Source organism: Dendrobates tinctorius, unplaced genomic scaffold, assembly GCF_039654945.1.
Source record: "Dendrobates tinctorius isolate UK_male_01 unplaced genomic scaffold, ASM3965494v1 ptg000011l, whole genome shotgun sequence".
Lineage (NCBI taxonomy): Eukaryota > Metazoa > Chordata > Amphibia > Anura > Dendrobatidae > Dendrobates > Dendrobates tinctorius.
Window position 1 is genome coordinate 82,654,906 of NW_027361679.1, and position 16,669 is coordinate 82,671,574.

Here is a 16,669-nt window from a genome sequence, read left to right on the forward strand (position 1 = left end):
AACACCTCCAGGCCAGACGATGGACTGCAGAGGAAGGAGGACCTCCTGCTAACACCTCCAGACCAGATGATGGACTGCAGAGGGAGGAGGACCCCCTGCTAACACCTCCAGGCCAGATGATGGACTGCTGATGGACTGCAGAGGAAGGAGGACCTCCTGCTAACACCTCCAGACCAGATGATGGACTGCAGAGGGAGGAGGACTCACTACTGTTAAAACCCTCCGTCAGGCGCAATAGATCTGACAGTCAGTTTCACTTCTCTCTCTTTGCCCACTTATCAGAAAACCCCACCCCTCCTAGTTATCTCCTGACTCTACAGGCTCTGTGAAACCTGATATCACAGTGACTCAGCAGACCTTCTAGTGAGCAGATATCAACACTTTGGCTTCTCAGGCACATTGCGCCTGATTTCAACACAAATTGAAAGGTTAGTATTTTCTTTTTTTATTCATCACGATTGTGTATTTAGCTTGTTTTATGAAGGATTAATGCTAAGTTAGTGTACATAAGTACTGTTTTCTTAGACAAAAGGAGGGTGGCTTCTAAGGCACATTGCGCCCTAACACATACTCTTTCTCTCTTGCTTCAGATTTTCTGCTACAATGGCCAGAAAACAGTATGATTCATCTAAACCCCTTCATTTAGAAGAAATGAAGATTTTTTTGTTAGAAGATGATGAGGAAGAACCAGCAGTAACTGAGGATTTAGAGGAATCTAGTGACATTTCATCTGAAGATGAGGTAGCAGAATGTAACACTGATTCTGGAACAGAGCAGGATGGTGATGACACTGATACAGAGGAAACAGACACAGATCTAGCTTATTATTTGGGCAAAGATAAAAATACAAAGGACGTCCCAAGGACGTTCCAGAACAAACACCAACTCTACCACCTTCTAAAAGACGCAGTTGTACTACCTGCTCATTTGTATCTGGTTTCAGAAGGCTTTCTAAATATGACTGCAAAATATGTAAAGAATCAATCTGCCTTTCCCATGCAACTTTCGTCTGCCAGCCTTGCTTTTCTAAGTGTACCTGTGCTGCTTCTGCTGCAATTGAAACCACTGAAGATGAGTAGAAAATAATTAAGTAACATCTAAGTGCAATATCCTTTAAGTTTTTTTCCATAATTTTATATTTAAGCAATAGTTAAGTAAAGATAACTGGAGCCTATTTGGCGGTACTACCGAAAAGTGGTACTTTTAGTTTTAATAAGTTTATGGTTAATAAATGGTTATTTTTGCATCTGATTTGGTGTAATCTCTTTTAATACATTCCTATGAAGGTCACTGACTACTTCTATAGTCCTGAAATTGAAATATGTAGCTGCTATAGGTGGTTTTCTGACCTGTGCTTGTCAGGCACATTGCGCATGAACTGAGGAGAATCTATATTGCGCCTGACGGAGGGTTAACACCTCCACAGTCCACACCAGCTGACGGACTGAGTGCAGAAGAATGGGGGCCTCTTGCTAACACCTCCGTTCTAGTTAGTACGTCACAAACGTGCGCCACTAATGTTCGCAGCTGTGACGTCACTTGCCGGCCGGCTTTACCCGGGCGCGCCATTTTTCACGCCCCTTTGTCTGCCTGCTCTCAAAACACTGGAAGGTGTGTTCATCGCGGAGAGGGCGGGGCCAGCGTCTCGTGTCACAGAGACAATTGACCAATCTTTGTGCGAGCGCATGAATGGAATTAGAAGCCAGCCCCGCCTACCCGCCGCTTGAAGGCGAAGAACTCTCCATGCAGCTGCTGTAGGCTTTACCGTCCGACATGAACGCACACGGCGTGCACGTGCAGCAAACAAAGGGCGAGGACGAGCACGGGTCGGGAACGAGCGCCATAGGTAGCAGCGGCATGGATGAGCCCCGGGGAGAGGAGGAGCCGGGCGGAGAGAACCCCCGGGGGCTACCAGACTCCGCAGGGCAGACCGGCAGCCGGGGGCGAGCTAGACTGGTGTTGTGCCGGGAGACGCACCAGTTGTCACACCGTGGCTCTGAGGAGCGGTGCCACATGCCAGTCCTGAGCCATGGCCGCCTGGAGCCCATCGCTGATGGAGCCTGCAGTGACCTCCTCCTAGGCGAGGACCGGGCATGTGTGAGCGCTGCTGAGCAGACCCCGTCGGGCCCCCCCCGGGAGCCGGAGCAGACAGTGCCCTGTCCTGGAGCCAGGCAAGTGAGTGCGCCCTTCCCCGCTGCCGCCCCTCAGGACTTTCCTCTTGTGCTGGACTCGCTCTCAGTGCTGGGACTGCACGATGATTCTGCGGAGGACGAGGCGCTGGATTCGGGGCTGCCCAGCCCAGACATGTTCGGGGAGATGACCGCGGAGCAGCTGCTGCTCACAGGGGCCCGCAGGAGAGGAGCCAACATGACGGAGGGCGTCCCGGTGCCCAGCTCTGAGCATGTAGCCGAGATTGTGGGGCGCCAAGGTGAGTGGTACATGGGCCCTGGGGGGGACACCCGAAGGCTGCGGAGCCTGGAGGTGTCTGCTGCCACCCCGTCACTGTATGCACCAGACATACTGCTCTATATACTGTGTATGGTGCCCATTATAGAGCCCTGGGTGACTGATGCCACCCCGTCACTGTATGCACCAGACATACTGCTCTATATACTGTGTATGGTTCCCATTATAGAGCCCTGGGTGACTGATGCCACCCCGTCACTGTATGCACCAGACATACTGCTCTATATACTGTGTATGGTGCCCATTATAGAGCCCTGGGTGACTGATGCCACCCCGTCACTGTATGCACCAGACATACTGCTCTATATACTGTGTATGGTTCCCATTATAGAGCCCTGGGTGACTGATGCCACCCCGTCACTGTATGCACCAGACATACTGCTCTATATACTGTGTATGGTGCCCATTATAGAGCCCTGGGTGACTGATGCCACCCCGTCACTGTATGCACCAGACATACTGCTCTATATACTGTGTATGGTTCCCATTATAGAGCCCTGGGTGACTGATGCCACCCCGTCACTGTATGCACCAGACATACTGCTCTATATACTGTGTATGGTGCCCATTATAGAGCCCTGGGTGACTGATGCCACCCCGTCACTGTATGCACCAGACATACTGCTCTATATACTGTGTATGGTTCCCATTATAGAGCCCTGGGTGACTGATGCCACCCCGTCACTGTATGCACCAGACATACTGCTCTATATACTGTGTATGGTGCCCATTATAGAGCCCTGGGTGACTGATGCCACCCCGTCACTGTATGCACCAGACATACTGCTCTATATACTGTGTATGGTGCCCATTATAGAGCCCTGGGTGACTGATGCCACCCCGTCACTGTATGCACCAGACATACTGCGCTATATACTGTGTATGGTGCCCATTATAGAGCCCTGGGTGACTGATGCCACCCCGTCACTGTATGCACCAGACATACTGCGCTATATACTGTGTATGGTGCCCATTATAGAGCCCTGGGTGACTGATGCCACCCCGTCACTGTATGCACCAGACATACTGTGCTATATACTGTGTATGGTGCCCATTATAGAGCCCTGGGTGTCTGCTGCCACCCCGTCACTGTATGCACCAGACATACTGCGCTATATACTGTGTATGGTGCTCATTATAGAGCCCTGGGTGACTGATGCCACCCCGTCACTGTATGCACCAGACATACTGCGCTATATACTGTGTATGGTGCCCATTATAGAGCCCTGGGTGACTGATGCCACCCCGTCACTGTATGCACCAGACATACTGCGCTATATACTGTGTATGGTGCCCATTATAGAGCCCTGGGTGACTGATGCCACCCCGTCACTGTATGCACCAGACATACTGCGCTATATACTGTGTATGGTGCCCATTATAGAGCCCTGGGTGACTGATGCCACCCCGTCACTGTATGCACCAGACATACTGCGCTATATACTGTGTATGGTGCCCATTATAGAGCCCTGGGTGTCTGCTGCCACCCCGTCACTGTATGCACCAGACATACTGCTCTATATACTGTGTATGGTGCCCATTATAGAGCCCTGGGTGACTGATGCCACCCCGTCACTGTATGCACCAGACATACTGCGCTATATACTGTGTATGGTGCCCATTATAGAGCCCTGGGTGACTGATGCCACCCCGTCACTGTATGCACCAGACATACTGCTCTATATACTGTGTATGGTGCCCATTATAGAGCCCTGGGTGACTGATGCCACCCCGTCACTGTATGCACCAGACATACTGCTCTATATACTGTGTATGGTGCTCATTATAGAGCCCTGGGTGACTGATGCCACACCGTCACTGTATGCACCAGACATACTGCTCTATATACTGTGTATGGTGCCCATTATTGTGTCCAGGGTGACTGATGCCACCCCGTCACTGTATACACCAGACATACTGCTCTATATACTGTGTATGGTGCCCATTATCGAGCCCTGGGTGACTGATGCCACCCCGTCATTGTATGCACCAGACATACCACCCTCTTTATACTGCTCAGGTGTCTATGGTGCCCATTATCGAGCCCTGGGTGTCTGCTGCTACCCCGTCACTGTATACACCAGACATACCACCCTCTATATACTGCTCAGGTGTGTATGGTGCCCATTATAGAGTCCTGGGTGCCTGCTGCCATCCCGTCACTATATACACCAGACATACCGCCCTCTATATACTGCTCAGGTGTCTATGGTGCCCATTATAGAGCCCTAGGTGTCTGCTGCCATCCCGTCACTGTATGCACCAGATATATCACCCTCTATATACTGCTCAGGTGTGTATGGTGCCCATTATAGAGCCCTGGGTGTCTGCTGCCATCCCGTCACGGTATACACCAGACATACCGCCCTCTATATACTGCTCAGGTGTGTATGGTGCCCATTATAGAGCCCTGGGTGACTGATGGCACCCCGTCACTGTATGCACCAGACATACTGCTCTATATACTGTGTATGGTGCCCATTTTAGAGCCCTGGTTGACTGATGCCACCCCGTCACTGTATATTCCAGACATACCACCCTCTATATACTGCTCAGGTGTGTATGGTGCACATTATAGAACCCTGGGTGTCTGCTGCCATCCCGTCACTGTATACACCAGACATACTGCCCTGTGGATACTGCTCAGGTGTGTATGGTGCCCATTATAGAGTCCTGGGTGCCTGCTGCCATCCCGTCACTATATACACCAGACATACCGCCCTCTATATACTGCTCAGGTGTCTATGGTGCCCATTATAGAGCCCTAGGTGTCTGCTGCCATCCCGTCACTGTATGCACCAGATATATCACCCTCTATATACTGCTCAGGTGTGTATGGTGCCCATTATAGAGCCCTAGGTGTCTGCTGCCATCCCGTCACTGTATACACCAGACATACCATCCTCTATATACTGCTCAGGTGTCTATGGTGCCCATTATAGAGCCCTGGGTGTCTGCTGCCATCCCGTCACTGTATACACCAAGCATACCTTCCTGTATATACTGCTCGGGAGTGTATGGTGCCCATTATAGAGCCCTAGGTGTCTGCTGCCATCCCGTCACTGTATACACCAGACATACTGCTCTTTATACTGCACAGGTGTGTATGGTGCCCATTATAGAGTCCTAGGTGTCTGCTGCCATCCCGTCACGGTATACACCAGACATACCGCCCTCTATATACTGCTCAGGTGTGTATGGTGCACATTATAGAGCCCTGGGTGTCTGCTGCCATCCCGTCACTGTATACACCAGACATACTGCTCTATATACTGTGTATGGTGCCCATTATAGTGCCCTGGGTGCCTGCTGGCACACCGTCACTGTATACACCAGACCTACTGCCCTCTATATACTGCACAGGCGTGTATGGTGCCCATTATAGAGCCCTACGTGTCTGCTGCCATCCCGTCACTGTATACACCAGAAATACCACCCTCTATATACTGCTCAGGTGTGTATGGTGCCCATTATAGAGCCCTACCTGTCTGCTGCCATCCCGTCACTGTATACACCAGACATACCGCCCTCTATATACTGCTCAGGTGTGTATGGTGCCCATTATAGAGCCCTAGGTGTCTGCTGCCACCCCGTCACTGTATACACCAGACATACTGCCCTGTGGATACTGCTCAGGTGTGTATGGTGCCCATTATAGAGTCCTGGGTGCCTGCTGCCATCCCGTCACTGTATACACCAGACATACCGCCCTCTATATACTGCTCAGGTGTGTATGGTGCCCATTATAGAGCCCTAGGTGACTGCTGCCATCCCGTCACTGTATGCACCAGACATATCACCCTCTACTGCACAGGAGTGTATGGTGCCCATTATAGAGCCCTAGGTGTCTGCTGCCATCCCGTCACTGTATACACCAGACATACCACCCTCTATATACTGCTCAGGTGTGTATGGTGCCCATTATAGAGCCCTGGGTGTCTGCTGCCATCCCGTCACTGTATGCACCAGACATACCGCCCTCTATATACTGCTCAGGAGTGTATGGTGCCCATTATAGAGCCCTAGGTGTCTGATGGCATCCTGTCACTGTATACACCAAACATACCGCCCTCTATATACTGCTCAGGTATGTATGGTGCCCATTATAGAGCCCTGGGTGTCTGCTGCCATCCCGTCACTGTAAACACCAAGCATACCTTCCTGTATATACTGCTCAGGAGTGTATGGTGCCCATTATAGAGCCCTAGGTGTCTGCTGCCATCCCGTCACTGTATACACCAGACATACTGCTCTTTATACTGCACAGGTGTGTATGGTGCCCATTATAGAGCCCTGGGTGTCTGGTGCCATCTTGTCACTGTATACACCAGACATACCGACCTGTATATACTGCACAGGTGTATATGGTGCCCTTTATAGAGCCCTAGGTGTCTGCTGCCCTGTCACTGTATCAGGGCTGTGGAGTCGATAAGCCAAACCTGCGACTCCGACTCCTCAATTTCCCTTACACCGACTCCACGACTCCGACTCCCACACATATTGCTTATATTTAAGTGAAAAATTTATTGTAGTACAATGTGAACCTCAGACATTTTAATCATTTTTATGATCCAATAATCAAGATATTTAGAACAGAATATATATTGGTGTACTACCCGGTTTTCATTCTTTTTGGTACAGATACGATATAGATAGACAGATATGGATAAATGGATGGATAGAGCAGATTTCTAATCTGCTTTTGCTATTGAGTAACATTATCTATGAGCTCAAAAACCTTTCAGGTGATGCAGTTTTTTAAAAAGATGATCAACTTTTGCAGCTGAAAAACGTATCCTCAAAAAACACAGGAAAAACGCTGTGTGTGAATGTAGCCTTAGATCAGGAATATAACAGCCATTTATAGGACATTTCATAACTTTCCCAAACTCCTATGAAAAAATATTCAGCACATCCTGCATTGAATTACTGTACCCAATTTATTATATATTTTAGGAGTCGGTCCATTTCATACCGACTCCGACTCCACCAAAATGAGCACCGACTTCACGACTCCGACTCCACAGCCCTGCACTGTATACACCAGACTAGATAGATGGACACCTATTCGCGTCCGGCTGGTCTGGCCAAACAGTTACAAAACGTTCGCGTACCTGAACCTGGACCCCATTCACTTGGATAGGGGGCCCAAACATCCAGTGTTTACCACACTGTCATGTGCATGACAACATGGCAAACACTATTTCTGATCGGCGGTAAAATCATTACCGTCAATCAGACAGCCTCGGTTCCTACACTGTCAAAAGACAGCATAGACATCCGTGGGCTGGTATTCTCAGGCTGGTAAGGGGCCTTGGAAATGGCCCTGCCCCCCAGCCTAAAAAATAGCAGCCCGAAGCCGCCCATAAAAGGCACATCTATTAGATGCGCCAATTCTGGTGCTTAGCCTCGCTCTTCCCTCTTGCCCCTTAGCGGTGGCAAGTGGGATTCTTATTTGTGGGGTTGATGTCACCTTTGTATTGTCCGGTGACATCAGCTCATGGCTTAGTCTACAAGACACGTATCCATTACTAGTCCTATAGTTATATGGTAAATAAATACACAGCAAGTATAAAGTCCTTTATTTGAAATAAAGCAAAATACACTTGAACTTCATTTAAAATTAACACAGTTTTATACTTGCCTAATGCCTAATTTCATTGAATCTCTCGTCTCCTGTAATAAAACAAATATAAAAAAAAAAAATGATCCTCACCTGTCTGTCATTCTGTCCCACTCCGTAATCTATGTCTGGGGATAGAGTTTTGAACATGGATGGTGCTGAGAACCACTGGGAAATGAGCTGCTGCAAGTGCAGCATCAGTGACTAACGGTGACGTCATCAAGGTTACTGTTGGTCACTGAGGCTGCGTTCCCAGACAGGCTGAACTGTGGTGTCTTCAGTGAGATCCCAGCTAGAACAGTGAGAAAGTCTCACGGCTACCGAGGAGTTCACCGGGATAATTTGAACTGCGGTGAACTTGCATCTGCACCGTCAGACTTTCCCATTGTTCTAGTGGGGATCTTGCCAAGGTCACCGTAGTTCCCAGCCGGGCTGAACGCAGCTTCAGTGACCAGCAATAACCTCGATGACATCACCGAGGCTGAGATTGCAGCAGCTCATTTCCCAGTGATTCTCAGCCTGGACGGTCTCATCTTGGCACCGTTCAAGTTGAAAACTATTTATCCCCAGACGTAGATTACAGTGTGGGACAGATCGACGGACAGGTGAGATAAATTTTTATTTTTGTCTTATTACAAGAGACAAGGGATTCAGTCAAATTAGGCATTAGCGGAGTATAAGGCTAAGTGCACACGTACCGGAACTCTCGCGGAAATTACCGCGAGAATTCCGGAATTCCAGTCCGCGGGAAAATCGTATTTTAAATTCCCGCGATTTTCCCGCAGAAAAACTAGCATTTTGCAAGCGTATTTAGCTTGCAAAATGCTAGCGTTTTCCAAGCGATCTGTAGCATCGCTTGGAGAACTGATTGACAGGTTGGTCACACTCGTCAAACACAGTGTTTGACAAGTGTGACCAACTTTTTACTACTGAGGCTGCCTATGCAGCATCAGTAGTAAAAGATAGAATGTAAAAAAAAAAATAAAAAATAGTGTTATTCTCACCCTCCGACGTCCCGCGCATCCGTTCCCAGTAATCCTTTGTGAAAATGCCCGCGATGACGTCAGTTCTCGCGGGATCACGACGTCTCGCGGTCATTCGCAATGACGTCGCGCGAATGACCGCGAGACTTCGCGATCCCGCGAGAAGGGACGTCATCGCGAGCATTTTCGCAAAGGACTACTGGGAACGAGAGCGTGAAGAGAAGCGGGAAGGCTGCGCGGGACGTCGGAGGGTGAGAATAACAATATTTTTTATTTTTAAATTCTATTTTTTACAGGGATATGGTACCCAAAGCCCGGAGGACAGTCTTCTCTCCTCCGGACCGTGGGTACCATCCGCAATTGTTCTGCTTACTTTCCGCATGGTGTGCACAGCCACATGCGGGAAATAAGCGGAACAATGCATTCCTATGGGTGCGGGATCGCCGCGATTCCGCAAATTAATGAGCATGCTGCGGTTTTTACCGCGAAGCGATTCCGCAGTGGTAAAAACCGCAGCATTAGCACAGCATTGCGGAATCCCATAGGAATGCATGGGATGCTTATTTTTCGCGGCAAAACCGCCGCGGAAACGCGAAAAAAACGCCACGTGTGAACTCAGCCTGACAGTGTTTGTTGTTTAAGTAAAGCAGAACATCCTTTTCCATTTTTATTTCTATTAAAGGACCTTATACTTGCTGTCCTTATTTACCATATAACTATAGGATTAGTAATTGACAGGTATCTTATAGATATGGGCTTGATGTTGCCTGACAATACAAAGGTGAAATTAATCCCACTTGCCACCGCTACAGGGCAAGTAGGAAAAGCCGGGCAAAGCGCATCTAATACATTTTTTGGTTGGCTGGGGGGGGGCAATATCCATGGCCTCTTAGTAACCTGAGAATACCAGCCCCCAGCTGTCTGCTTTAGCAAGACTGGTTGTAAAAAAATGGAGGAACCTCACGCCGTTTTTTTTAAGTTATTTATTTAAATATTTTTATAAAAAAAAAAAAATAGAAGTGGGGACACCTCTATTCTTTCTTGACAACCAGCCTTGCTGAAGCTAACACCTGAGGGTTACAGCCCGCAGCTGTGAGTTTTGCCTGGCTAGTTATCAAAAATATGGGGAAACCCAAGCCATTTTTTTTTTTTTCTTTAAATTTTATTTACAGCACAGGAGTCAACTGATGAATATTCCCATCAGCCACTCCTCCTGCTCTCATTGTTAGCGGCAGCAGGTAATGATCGTAGGTAGACTTTATACCCCAAATCACAGCTGCGGGCTCACTCTTGTCATTTGACAGCTTGGAAACCGCAGCTGTCTGACCGGCATTGATTTTACCGCTGATCAGAAGCGGTGTTTGCCACGCTGTCATGCACCCGGTGTTCGGAGGGCCGAACCCGATCAGTAACACAGACTTCCTGGTGAAGTCCATGTTTGGTGTTCGGTACAGACGCCGAACTTTACTGTTCAGGTTCACCCATCTCTATACCATACATACTGTCCTGTATATACTGCACAGGTGTGTATGGTGTCCTTTATAGAGTCCTCGGGGCTGTCTGCTGCCATCCCGTCACTGTATACACCAGAAATAACGTAGTGTGTATCTGTTCCATTGAGGGTTTTCTCTGAATCTCTTATTTTGGAGATTTACATGGAAACCCCGATTGTAGATGCTCTGGATTTGTGTCAGCCGAGCCTTATTGGAATCTTTCGGTGTCAGAATGAACAAAAACAGCAATTCGGGACTTTTCATTTCCATACAACTTTTCTTGTGTATCTTTCCATTTTTTTGTTTGAAGGTATAGTGAAGAAAGTTTTTTTTTTTTTTTGCCATGTTTATAATTTTCTTTAAAGGTGTTCACTGAAGGGGTTAAGTCTATCAAGATGTGACAATATCAAATGTGCACTATTTTTTTTTTTTTTTTTTTTTTTTCTTCCCCTCAGTTCTTCTATGGGACTTTTAAAGGGTCATTTCCATCTCCAAGATCCTATTCCAATATGTAATGTGTGTCATATAAGCAAATGCTTCCAATTAGAAATGATTAGGTATGTCACTTACCCTATGTGCAGGGCACTGCAGTAGCTTGGATATCGATGGTTATGATCACATGCAACTAACTGTCACTATCTGAGTGATCGTAACCATTGATACCCAAGCTACTGCAGTTCCCCGCACATGGGGTAAGTGACATAGCTAATCTGAAGAACTATACTAATTTCTAATTAGAGATTATTTGTTATTGTTATTATTGTCATTGTTATTAATATTGTTATTATTATAGATTTACTCCCACTGCATACTGGTATAGAATCTGAGATGGGAATATCCCTTTACTTTCTTTTGACTGATACACTGTAAAGCATTGGACCAGTGATTAGAACTGTCATATTTGCACTGGAAGAACACCTGTTAGACCCTATTTATTGTAGGTGTGTAATCTTCTGAACGACATGATCACTATTGATTTCTCCATTTGGAGGGTTAAACAACCAGGGGTGGTACAGGCATCAGCCCTGTCTGTTACAGCTGGAAATCCGCTATCGGTTAATCCAGCTCCTCGTGGCAATTGTGTGGGCACACTCCTAATCATTTTAGACAAGTTATTCCCAAACTCCTGTCCTAACAGCCCCCAACAGATTATGGTTTTTAGAATTTCCTTTGTATTGCCCAGATGAGAGAACCTGGGCCAATTTCTGATGCTTTGCTAATAATTCAATCACCTGTGCAATACTATGGAAATCCTGAAATTATGATCTGTGGTGGGCCATGAGGACTGGAGTTTGGGAAACACTGATGTAGACAGACGAGTACATCCATTTGCTAGAATGCACTGCAAAGTAGGTACTTTGCCGGTATGTCCAATGTTGGAAAGGGGTTAATGTGTCATTAGATTTGTGTTGCGTCGTCCATGGGCTGCATGAGTCGGAGTTTAACTTCACGTTTGCAGCCAAGCACCTTTAGGCTGTGTTCACACACAGCGTTTTTTTTAGCGGTTTTTACCACGGTTTTCACTGTAAAACCGCTAAAAATAAGCTTCCCAGTCATTTCTATGCATTTTGCACTTTTTGTGCACATTGATGCGTTTTTACCGCGAAAAACGCATCGCAGTAAAAACTGCAGCATGCTCATTAATTTTGCGGATTTTTCCGCGGTTTTGGCTTCTTCCATGCGGTTTGAAACCGCTGCAGAAAAAAACGCATCAAAACCACCGCGGAAAAATAGGTGCGGTTTCTGGGAAGGGATTCAGGTTTTTGAGCAGAAAATTTCTGCAACGTGTGCACTTAGCCTTACTCTTAAATGCTGTAGCATTTTAGAGTAAATTTACTTTGAAAAGCTAGCTAAGTATGTGTACTCTGAAACACCGCAGCATTTCAGATTAAAACACACCTGTCTGTAATTGCTCAGCCTGACTTTGGTTCATGAGAAACTGGGTCTGAGCAGAAAAAGTAAATTAATGTGCATGCAAAATGTAATTGCATATGAACACATGACCTTTACACAGAGAAAAACAAAACAAATATCCTGGAATAAAAAAGTAAAAAAATATATTGCAAAAATTGCATGAAGGTAGTAATAATAGTAATAATAAGGGTATTTAGTTAACATAATTTTGATCAAAATAATGTAGAAGCCATCCCGCCACGTCACGGCAACCCTTGTGGGACAGTCCTAACTCTTGTATTTAAAACCTTTCCACTTGTCAAGTGACGTAAATGTGAACAAGGACAGAGGGACTGAACCACCAGTAATAGTGTAGGCCAGACAGGATGGATTTTCCAACTCAGAAACAGGGCGGTCACACCCTTATATGCACAGAATGCACAATGAAACAAATGAGAAACTGGGTCTGAGCAGAAAAAGTAAATTAATGTGCATGCAAAATGTAATTGCATATGAACACATGACCTTTACACAGAGAAAAACAAAACACAAAACAAATATCCTGGAATATCCTGAGTTGGAAAATCCATCCTGTCTGGCCTACACTATTACTGGTGGTTCAGTCCCTCTGTCCTTGTTCACATTTACGTCACTTGACAAGTGGAAAGGTTTTAAATACAAGAGTTAGGACTGTCCCACAACTAAATATCTAAAGGGCTGTCACATTGTAGAAGGATCAACTTTATTCTCATTTGCACAAGGAAAGACTAGAAGCAATGGGATGAAGCTGAATGGGAGGAGACACAGATTAGATATTAGAAAAAACTTTTTGACAGAGTGATCAATGAGTGGAACAGGCTGCCACGAGAAGTGGTGAGTTCTCCTTCAATGGAAGTCTTCAAACAGAGGCTGGACAGACATCTAACTGGGATGATTTAGCGAATCCTGCTTTGAGCAGGGGGTTGGACCAGATGGCCCAGGAGGTCCCTTCCAACTCTACGATTCTATGATTCTATGGTTGCCGTGACGTGGCGGGATGGCTTCTACATTATTTTGATCAAAATTATGTTAACTAAATACCCTTATTATTACTATTATTACTACCTTCATGCAATTTTTGCAATATATTTTTTTACTTTTTTATTCCAGGATATTTGTTTTGTGTTTTGTTTTTGTTTGACTTTGGTTCATGCAGCATGCATCTGATGGCAGCCTTTTAAAGGCAATCTGTCACCCCTTTTATGAGATGTCATATAATGATATCATTCAATTGTGTGTCACATAAGGATTCTCTTAGTACTTTTGCTTCCCCCTGACCCCGCACGTTTCACGCACAGGGCAAGACAGGGAGGGGGGGAGCAGGTGAATAAGCCCCGCCCAGTGGACCGGACAGCAGCAGTTTACATACATATGAACCAATATAAAAAAGGTATTTATGCATGAAAGGTGCGGGGTCAGGGGGAAGCAAAAGTACTAAGAGAATCCTTATGTGACACACAATTGAATGATATCATTATATGATATCCCAAAAAAGGGGTGACAGATTCCCTTTAACGGAAAGGTCAGCAGGTCCATAGACACTAGATGGAGCGGAGGCTGTACATGTGTATCTCTGCTCCATCTGTTCTCAGGGTTTTAAAGCCCCGATCTCAGAATCAGCAATATATACATATTCCCGAGCAATAGACTGGGAATAACTTGCTGGTTCTGAAATCAGGGCTTTAAAACCCTGAGAACAGATGGAGCAGCGATGCACATGTATGGGCTTGCTGAGTACAGTTGTCATCTAGTCACATTGATGGAATGGCGCGAAGGCTGTACACGAGCTCCTCTGATACATTTTTGTATTATAATCAATGTTGGGGCCACTTTTATTTTGTCATTGCACAGTTTATGGTTGTGTGACTGAACAAGAGTTGCTGGGCTTAATAGAAATCTGTGATTTTAGCTATATACTGCAAAACTAATGTATTGTACAAACGATCACACTATTCAGTTTTTCCAATGTCCGTAAAAGTCTGGCCTATTAACTTCATTGATAATGGGTAGATATGGGAAGAATTTTATTTTTTTTTTTTTAATCTGTTTTTTATCTTTTTATAGGGTGTAAAATAAAAGCTCTTAGAGCCAAGACTAATACTTACATCAAAACGCCTTTGCGAGGAGAAGAGCCTATGTTCATTGTGACTGGAAGGAAAGAAGATGTAGAAATGGCTAAGCGCGAGATCCTTGCAGCAGCCGAACATTTTTCAATTATTAGAGCCACCAGAAATAAAATTAGTGGAATTCCAGGATCTACACAGGGACCTCCAAACTTACCAGGTCAAACTACGATTCAGGTCCGTGTCCCATATCGTGTGGTTGGTCTTGTGGTTGGGCCCAAAGGTGCCACCATTAAGCGGATCCAGCAAAGTACTCACACATATATTGTTACACCCAGTCGAGACAAAGAACCAATTTTTGAAGTCTCTGGAATGCCAGAAAACGTAGACCGTGCACGCGAGGAGATAGAGGCTCACATTACCATGAGGACAGGTTCAGTCATCGATTTCCAACCAGATAATGACTTCCACTCAAATGGTACAGATGTTTGCATGGACTTCCTAGGGAGAGTCACGGGCAGTTTATGGTCCAAGGTACCAGCCCCATGTCGAGGTTCCAGTGGATCACGAAATGACCTTTTGCATAGCTCGTCATTGGAGAGTCCCTACTATGGCACAGAAGGCAGAGAACAAGGCCCTGAAAGTCCTTTTAGATCAGTTCTGACTGGAAACTTTCCACTGGGAGAAGCCAACAAGGGACAGCCTCCAGTAGGTATTGAAGATTGTGAATTTGGCCTTGATCTTACCCTGGATTTAAGTACACCTGCAACTCTTTGGTCAACCTTTGATCCTTCACATGGACAGCTTCAGAATCTCAGTGGGTCTCCAGCTCATAGAAGACATAGTGGATTTAGTGGCTGCACGACACCTTTACTGTCACCTACTGTACCTGATAATGGTATTGGGCTTGAGCATCCACTGGCCCGCCGGATACACAGTGATCCAGTCAATAGTATTTCATGGCTGCCGAACCAGGGATCTTTTTCTAACAGTGCTGGTTATTCATCCTCCTCCTCTCTTCCTACCAGTTCATCTGTGGCATCTGGTTCTCCCACTGACTCCAGCAGCTCGGAAGGTCACCGCAAGAATGGACGAGACTGTGTAGTTTGCTATGAGAGTGAGGTTATTGCAGCCCTAGTGCCTTGTGGCCATAATCTCTTCTGTATGGAATGTGCCATCCGAATCTGTGAACGGGTGTCACCAGAGTGTCCAGCCTGCCATACCCCTGCCACACAAGCAATCCGTATCTTTTCCTAACATCATATTTTGCCAATAACACTAGCCAAAGCTTTAGACTTGACTTGGTTTCATTTTTTTTGTAATTTAAAGTCTTTTAATAGTTGACTATTATGTTATGAGATGCAAAGGGTAGAAAGTCACTATACTCGTTCAGTTGAAAATGGGTAAAATGTACAAAAAATGTTTCATGTTTACAGAAAGCCAATTTTGCCTCTGGAGAACACAAATGGGTCCATCATCTTGCAGTATTCACTTAATGAGTTAAATGATAAAAGGAGAAAACGCACCTTTTTGTGTAAACAATTGGGGAAATAACAGTGATCAATAGGGACAAGTCTCATTCCAATAGCGTCTTATGTATGGGAGTAAATTGCTTCAAATGCTGGCAATATGTTACTAGGTGTATGCTGCCCTGATACAATAATGACGGAGGCCCCTGACTTGGTAGTACTCAGTTGATGTAAACGACACCAGCGCCGTATCCGAAAGCAAAGTATGTAATACAAAAGATGAAAAGTATTGTCTGGCACAGGCTTATGCTGAAAAAAAAAAAAAAAAAAAAAAAATATATATATATATATATATATATATATATATATATATATATATATATATATATATATATATATAACGACAAAGCAAAGTCCAGCGATAACGTGATGCAATGGTCCAAGCAGTTCAAAACAGCAATAACGCAGGAAAGTCGTGCAGTCCTATCTGCATGACTCTCCTGCGTTATTGCTGTTTTGAACTGCTTGGACCATTGCATTTTAATGGATTTATGAATAAAAAGAAACTTTTTTTAACAGCATCCTGGATTGCTCACGTTATTGCTGGACTTTGCTTTGTCGTTGTTCACATTTGTATGGA

The 16,669-nt window shown here is 45.7% G+C and overlaps 1 protein-coding gene across 1 annotated transcript; it reads left to right on the forward strand.

Moving 5' to 3' along the window:
• Positions 1–1,655: 1,655 nt before the first annotated feature.
• Positions 1,656–16,202, forward strand: MEX3D (mex-3 RNA binding family member D). Its single transcript, XM_073543907.1, has 2 exons — positions 1,656–2,428; positions 14,562–16,202. The coding sequence occupies exons 1-2, from the start codon at positions 1,774–1,776 to the stop codon at positions 15,815–15,817; spliced, it is 1,911 nt and encodes a 636-aa protein (XP_073400008.1). The 5' UTR covers positions 1,656–1,773; the 3' UTR covers positions 15,818–16,202.
• The last annotated feature ends 467 nt before the right edge of the window (positions 16,203–16,669 follow it).

Excerpts from the sequence above, each read along its gene's own strand:
- MEX3D (XM_073543907.1), top strand. The coding sequence starts at position 1,774 with ATGAACGCACACGGCGTGCACGTGCAGCAAACAAAGGGCGAGGACGAG. Across the intron at positions 2,429-14,561 it reads CGAGATTGTGGGGCGCCAAG|GGTGTAAAATAAAAGCTCTT; the intron begins GTGAGTGGTACA and ends ATCTTTTTATAG.